The 7,601-nt window shown below is 37.0% G+C and overlaps 2 protein-coding genes across 6 annotated transcripts in view; one reads left to right on the top strand and one right to left on the bottom strand.

Moving 5' to 3' along the window:
• LOC18037347 (cell cycle checkpoint protein RAD17) lies at positions 1-4,907 on the bottom strand. Of its 5 annotated transcripts, none has more exons than XM_024180287.1 (12): positions 4,540-4,907; positions 4,208-4,265; positions 3,598-4,004; positions 3,434-3,481; positions 3,144-3,200; positions 2,716-2,818; positions 2,228-2,538; positions 1,801-2,143; positions 1,487-1,612; positions 1,127-1,325; positions 979-1,039; positions 1-491 (listed from the first exon to the last, which is right to left on the bottom strand). In XM_024180287.1, the coding sequence occupies exons 1-12, from the start codon at positions 4,702-4,704 to the stop codon at positions 210-212; spliced, it is 2,160 nt and encodes a 719-aa protein (XP_024036055.1). In that variant the 5' UTR covers positions 4,705-4,907; the 3' UTR covers positions 1-209. The 5 variants fall into 5 exon arrangements, with proteins under 5 accessions (XP_024036055.1, XP_024036057.1, XP_024036059.1 ...); XM_024180289.1 differs by having other exon boundaries at positions 4,549-4,907; XM_024180291.1 differs by having other exon boundaries at positions 4,208-4,320; positions 4,549-4,635.
• Positions 4,908-5,307: 400 nt separating this feature from the next.
• Positions 5,308-7,601, top strand: part of LOC18037536 (3-dehydroquinate synthase, chloroplastic) — a 4,255-nt gene continuing 1,961 nt past the window's right edge. Inside the window, exons 1-5 of the mRNA XM_006425348.2 lie at positions 5,308-5,865; positions 6,498-6,648; positions 6,740-6,907; positions 7,065-7,291; positions 7,558-7,600. Coding sequence (XP_006425411.2) covers positions 5,534-5,865; positions 6,498-6,648; positions 6,740-6,907; positions 7,065-7,291; positions 7,558-7,600 — 921 coding nt within the window. The 5' untranslated portion in view covers positions 5,308-5,533. The remainder of the gene's footprint in view (positions 5,866-6,497; positions 6,649-6,739; positions 6,908-7,064; positions 7,292-7,557; position 7,601) is intronic.

The raw sequence follows: 7,601 nt of genomic DNA, 5'->3' as shown, positions 1-7,601 counted from the left end.
TCATTAACAGCATGTAAATAATTCATCCTCGCTCAACGTTACTTTCAGTTAATTCTGAGGATTAATATAGCTGGATACTTCAGTCTTCAGATATCCAGTAGAGAAATATTTACATCGCTTTGCATTTTCCCAAACGGTCAAGTGTCCGGGATCAACACATATTTACAAATGGACTATCAATCTTGAAACAGAGGGTTTCTTCAAACACTCTACATCTCACTCATCCAGTCATCCTCTGATTCATAATTAGATATCTCACTTTCATGGTCATCCAAACTCATGCCCTCAAAAATGTCAACATCTTGTGTTTCATTATCAGGAATTGGCGCCTCATGAGCTTCAAGACCAACTGATGTTCTGTTCCCAAGCCATTTCAATGCAGGTGCATACTCGGTCGCAAGAACTGACACATCAGATGAGCTTGACCCATTGTAAACATCAGCTGAGATTGATCCATCCCAAGCCATAAACTTCTTCTTTAGCAACTCCTTCTGCGAAAGAAGTTAAAGGAAAAATGATGTCCGTAAAAATTGAAATTAGTGAGAAAAGATGCCATTACTGCTACTAAATTAAATTAGCAACTGTGTTGGTGATTGTGGAACTAGTTGACAGTTAAAACTGTTAAAGTACATAACTCCAGTTCCAAATGCATGCCAGTGCAACTCTATTTATGTACTTCACAGATGTGTTAACATCAGACCTCTAGGAGACACACTTCCAAAAAGGTCACTGTTCTATTTCATTACAAAGAGAACAAATCTAATTTCCATTTCCCTCTGTCTCTCTCCCCCCTCCCCTTATTTTGCAGAGCAGTAGCCAAACATGATTTGCCAGTAGATAAAATTATAAATAAAACAACCTAATTTCCTCTCAAGAGCAAAATTAGTCCCCTGTTAAGAATTGCACTTTACTACTACATAATGGAAATGCAGTTTCAGTGACCAAAGTTGAATGCAAATGGACAACTTTGAAATCCACCTTTTTTTGCAGAGAAGATTGGTCCACTCGCCAGAGCTTTGGCTTACGGATAGCATGCCACCTGCATGTTCAAAGAATTTGCTGATATAAATCACCATATGAATACCACTGCTCATAATTAAATAATTAAAGTGTAAAAATAAAAAACCTAGGAGGCACTGGATGAGAATTTCCAAATAGTACTCCACGAGCAGCAACTGAAGCCGCAGCAGATTGTAGAACATTGTCTGCCTCATTATATCTAACCAGCCTTCCACGGAATGAAGCAAGAAGTAAGTCAGCATCACTTAAATATGAAGCCACAGCCCAAGCATCATCGATTGCATCCTCACTGATAAAATCTAGAACTACATGAAAAATGATAGAACAGTTGGGAAAAGCAGTAGCATCAGGTAAAACAGCACTTACAAATTACATGCTCGCATGCATGCATCTCTTGAGTGTGATACTTAAAGAAAGGAACAAAGCTAAAATAATTCCAGAGCAATAGGCAGATAAAAGAACTTACAATTTTCATGTAAAAAATCAAGAACAGGTCTTGCTTGCCCATGCGCTTGAGAGAGAACCTTTTCTGGAGCATCCATTTTCAAAGGTAATCTAGAGAACTTCTCCTTCACAACAAATGCGTCTTGGTCTACAATACAAACATAAGCTCAGAAGTGAAAACTCTTGCAGTCATAAGGGAACAGTATCATAACTGTCCAAAAGATTAGAAAGCCACAAGATCTCCATCTTCATATACTACTAAATTTTGTAGTTACGAGATCCCTTCCCATTTTTAAATTTTTTTAAACCCCTTAAAGCAGCTTAATGACAGCATACCCATTTTCACTAAGTTATCAGTCTCTCTTTTGTTGTGTAGAAATTTTCCCAGAGCATGAAATAGGGAAAGTGTCTCATCTCTGCCAAATTGGATAGAAAATCCACCGTGCCCATCTGCTTTCTCTTCTGGGAAATTGGGTTTAGAGATGGATAACGATAAATTAAGCATTGGATCTTGTTTTAGAGAGGAGAACTGCAAAGATGTAATTGCGTGTCTGATGTCCCCTCCACTGGCTTGTGCTACCAGATCAATCTGTTCTGCGCTCAGACTATATTGCTCTTGTCTGCATATTTTTGATAGAGTCCTCTTAATGGAACCATTAGTGATAGGATTAAGAGCCACCTGCAATTACCAACAGCAGCATTAAATGAGCATTTGTTAAAAAAATAATTGTATATCCAAGAATACACCTGTTCAAGAAGTAACCTTGCGAGCACCAGCATCCACAAGAATTGACTGAAGCTCTTCAAAACTCCGTGCAGTGCTATCAACTGAATCTGCTTTACCACATTCAGTTAGCACTACAGCTGTTGGTATATGAGTTGATCTCACAAGAAGTAGCAAGCACTGTCGAAGTCTTTCAAAAGCAGTTCTTCCATTTGTCACAGGAAGGTCATCAATTAGAAGTATAGCTGATGATTTTGATTCTCCAGGAATGGACGGTGAGGTTGAACCGTACCTCCTTATTCTCTCAACAAAATTCTCAAACTCATCCAACTTAGATGTGTACTCGAGCCCTACCAGTAGACCAATAAACAAAGAACCGCATAGAACACCATCAGAAATTAACTAATTTAATGATGTTAATAAATTAAAATTAAAATTAAAAAAGAAACAAAAATAACACCTAGTCTCAAAAGGACCACCCATTCCACTCAACTTTACTCTTCATGAACAATATTTACTTGAGATACCTGTTTTACAATTATGCATATATTCTTGCCAAATTGTGGGAGTTGGAGTGTCCCATTCATATAATCTGGCTCCAAGGTGAGAAGCAATCTGACGGACAGTTGCCTACAAGAGAAGTGGCATTGTTTCTTGAATAACATTATTGAATGTTATGCAAATTGTTGTTCATCTCTCAATAAGTTTCTTTTTGTCACTTAGATTTCCTAGTAATCAGTAAAGAGCAGGATTAAGTTGCAGGGTATGAAGTCCAAGTCCCACTTTTATGCACAACACATATGCATAAAGTAGGAAAGGGAAACAATGCAACCACAGTCCTACTGGTTCATTTTTAAGTAACACAATGTTTATGTTTACACATAATCAAGAACAATCCTCTATCCTAATAGATGATATTTTCAAATAAAATGCCAAAAAATGAGAGATAACATACAGTTTTTCCAACTCCAGCTTGCCCAGTGATGACAAGAACGTTAGTACTAAATTTGTCCTGTAAATCACAAATTAAAGACCACGAAGTTTCACAATGTAAATAAAATATTATGAAGTCCAAAGCTCAAAAAAAAAGGAAACAACAAGATGTAAACTTATTAGTTTCTTACACTCTATCCTCCACTCAAACTTCAAGTTCAAAGTAATCATAATTGAGCCTTTTATTTTCTTTTTCATTTATGAGGATTAGGCACTTGAATGTAAAAGGAGTAGTTCATAACAATAAACTACCTTTGAATTTCCCAACCTTTCCTCAAACCATGCTCTAACTTCTTCGACCTGCAGTAAGAAGGAAGAAAGATAAGATGATAGTCATAAGCAATATAAACTTGAAAAGGATATAAAAATAAATTGACTAAACCTTCTAATCTTGGGGGAGTTAAAAAAAAATCAACCTTCTTTCTCTGAACGGCAAGTTCTTCCAAGGAACGAGGTTTATATTTTTCAGCCCACAGTTGCTGTGTGCTGCTACTTGCTGATGCTGAATCATGGTCTGGATTGACTAAACCTTCAAATCTTGAGGGAGTTAAAAAACGCCCAACATTCTCTTTCTGAATAGCATGTTCTTCCAAGGAACAAGGTTTGTTTTTATTGGTCCACAGTTGCTGTCTGCTGCTACTTCCCAATGCTAAATCACGTTTGGGATTGACCAAACCTTCAAATCTTGAGGGAGTTAAAAAATGTTCAACATTCTTTTTCTGAACATCAGGTTCTTCCAATGAACAAAGTTTGTATTTGTCAGTCCATAATTGCTGTGTGCTGCTACTTCCCAATGATGAATCATTTTCCTGATTCCATATAACTTTGATATGCCAAATATAAAAAAGATAAAAGAAAATAAATGAGATATAGCGAGGCAAAATTCAAACTTGAATCAATAATTACATATGGATCACTATAAATGCTACTCATGATTACCCCAAACAACTAGAAAATTAAAGTTATCACTTAAAATCTCTACTAAAATTGTAATAAGTAAAAGAAGAAAAGACAAAAAATGCATACCATTGGATACCTTGGACCCATTAAGAACTTCATCAAACTTTTCAAAAGACAAACTGATCTGCATTCCACATACTCAAATTTCAGCCTCCCATCACAAAGCTACTTATAATTATCTAAAAACGCAGCAAATGCAATGGTCAGAACTCGTATGCAATTAGTTCAAAGTCACTAAAAAGTTGAAACTTTCAACCACTCAAATAATCTTTCTTTGACAATCATCCCCACGAAGTGCAGTTCATTTACATATTAGAGTTCAATTTTTAATTTTCGAAAAAAAACCAGAGTAAATAAAGTTAAGGAAAAGCAGTAATCTATGAACAGTTAAAGCATACTTCATTTACATCACTTCTCAGACAAGGCTTCTTCGCGGACCTAGGGTTTGTAAGAGTAACTAACGACGTCGTTTTTGACTTCCCCGAGCCTCGATTTAAACTCAGTGAAAGATCAAACTCTTCATCGTCGGACGAAATTACAATGACCTCGTTTTCCTCCCCCATCGTAACCAGTATTCAAAAGAGACCCTAACTCTAGGATTTTGTACGGACAAACAAAAAAGCAGACATTCAAAGCGGAGCGTTTAGGAGGGAGAGTAACAGAGAGCTAGCAAACGGACAAGAGGTATTTATGGAGGGAAAATTTCGCGGGAAAATGCTGGGGTTTTTGTTAAGTATTTTTTGAGAACGCGCATAGGAGAAGCGTCGGGGAAGGTTAAAGTTATGATGTACCGACAAGAAAATCATTGATTTATTGAATCAACAATCTGTACCGTACGGTTTATTTCCGCCTCGTGTTTGAATTGAAGGGCACGTGCATCCTATCCAAAGAACTATTAAGCCCTAAGTGCTTATAGGCCCAATAAGTTTAGCTGGACCTTTTGGTGCCATGATTGAATTGTGATGCTGCTCGGCCCATTAGTCCTCTCAACGGTATTTACACCCCTTTATAAATATAATGAAACCCCTAATTCTCATATTTACAACACGAGATTAAAAAAAAAATGAATAAAGTTTTAATTAGATTATAGTATTATTCAAAAGATATTAATTAAATTAAAAACATTATTTTTCAATAATATTCTTACTATTGGATACTTATTCCTTTAAGAGAAGAATAGTTATTTTCACAAATTCTCGCAGTAGCAGAACCCACTAGTCCGTCAATTAACGGCGCACACCAGTCGCGCCATTCCTCACCTACCCCGACACATCTCCGATTCTCATTCCTTTCTTTCTCAACAAAACCCCGCAACTCAAACACAACTTTAAATTCAAATCCACTCACCAAACACAAAATCCCCGAACCAATACCCGGACTCGACCCTATTCCATGGCATTATCCACGGCCAACTCATTGTCTCCTTCGCTGTCATCCAAACACGCGTCCAAACAGCCCGAGTTATATACCTGGTTTCGCAGCCCTAACGCGATTGCGCTTAAGTCTCCGCCCTTGGCACCGACTTCTATTGAGTTGAAACGGAACGGCGGTTTCGTCCTGGGCGAGTATAAGGTGAACCGCAGGATTTACGCGAGTAGTGCGGCTCCGATGATGGATCAAACGGTTAGTAAAGCTCCTACGATTGTTGAGGTGGATTTGGGACAGCGGAGCTACCCGATTTGTATCGGATCCGGACTTCTGGATCATCCCGACCTGCTCCAAAAGTATTGTTTTTAAACATTTCACTGTCTAAAGTTTGTCCATTTCGATTTAGGTTCGTTGAAGTTTTTGAAATTTTGATTTGACTTTTGATACGAGGTAGGAATTTAACTACAACAAGCTAGATTACACATTAGATATGCTATAAAAATCTAAATTTTATGGTTTTCTTGCTTGACTATTATCTGGTAATTTAACATGAAATTAATGGCGCACTTGTAAGTGCTGTGTAATAGATTTTTTTTTTTTTGAGCAATGTGTCTCTTCCATCTACATTTGAAGATCATTTCCAATTCAGACATTGCTTTTACAAAAGCATAGATCAAGTCTTCCTCAACTTCAAAATTGATTTTGACAGCTAACTAGAATAAATATTTAAAAAAAAAAGAACGTTTTGGCTGGTATATCATTTTGGCCAAACTGCTTTGTAAAAGAAACAGATAGTAAGTAGTTCTTCAAAGAAAGAACTCAAAGTAGTAACTGATTTACAGAATATTTTTTGTCCTTCCAGTTAAAATCACAAAAACAAAAAGAATTAGATTTTTTTTATGCCACCGAAAGCACTATTGTATAAAGATAGGTTTTTGGGGAATTTTGAAACTCTCTTGCTTATATCAAGTAACTGTTTGTATTATAGGCATGTTCAAGGAAAGAAAGTTCTTGTGGTTACTAACAACACAGTTGCACCATTGTACCTGGATAAAGTTACTGATGCTTTGACAAGAGGGAATCCAAATGTTTCAGTTGAGAATGTGATTCTGCCAGATGGTGAGAATTACAAGAACATGGTAGGTTCTCTTTTAAGGTTTTGGTTGTCATTTCATTGTTGCATTACTTTGCTAGTCGCCATGAACTAACCAAAATACTTTGTACCTATAGGATACTCTCATGAAAGTCTTTGACAAGGCCATCGAGTCTCGGCTGGATCGGCGATGTACATTTGTTGCACTTGGAGGTGGTGTTATTGGTGACATGTGTGGTTATGCTGCAGCCTCTTATCTTCGAGGTGTTAATTTCATTCAAATTCCTACAACTGTTATGGCACAGGTATTTTACTACCCAAGACTTTTTTATTATATTTTTGCGGCTTTCTGCCGTCAATCATGCTTTTTAGCTCAATGGTCTCAATTGTCTTCTACTATTTCTTTTGCCTTTCCTTTTCTCTAACATTTTCTTATCTTTCTATTTCAAAAATTCTTAATAGGTAGATTCTTCTGTTGGAGGCAAAACTGGCATAAACCACCGCCTTGGCAAGAATTTGATTGGTGCTTTCTACCAACCTCAGTGCGTTCTTGTCGACACTGACACATTAAATACATTGCCAGACAGGGAACTGGCATCAGGACTTGCAGAGGTTATCAAGTATGGGCTCATCAGGGATGCAGAATTTTTTGAATGGCAGGAGCAAAATATGCATAAATTGATGGCAAGGTATAAGTTTGACGATGAAAATTCTTAACACGTTCTCATACACTAAGAATGGGCATGTTGGTTGTTAACTTAACTGATAAATTTGAAAGACGAGGAACAAGAGGACGACATGTTCGAATTTATTTCAAATTAAAGATTCTTATTTTCCACGCTTTAGGAATATGATATTGCATAACCCCTTCCTAATCTCTTCCAATCGACTGGGCCTTCTTATATTTTGAATGGTTTTATTGATTATTGAATATTTTGGGACTGGCCCATTGCAGGGATCCAAGTGCATTTGCTTATGCTATAAAGCGGTCTTGTGAAA

The sequence above is a fragment of the Citrus clementina genome, unplaced genomic scaffold, assembly GCF_000493195.1.
Source record: "Citrus clementina cultivar Clemenules unplaced genomic scaffold, Citrus_clementina_v1.0 scaffold_7, whole genome shotgun sequence".
Taxonomy (NCBI): domain Eukaryota; kingdom Viridiplantae; phylum Streptophyta; class Magnoliopsida; order Sapindales; family Rutaceae; genus Citrus; species Citrus x clementina.
The sequence above is the reverse complement of the archived record's forward strand: the minus strand, read 5'-3'. Positions and strand labels throughout refer to the sequence as shown.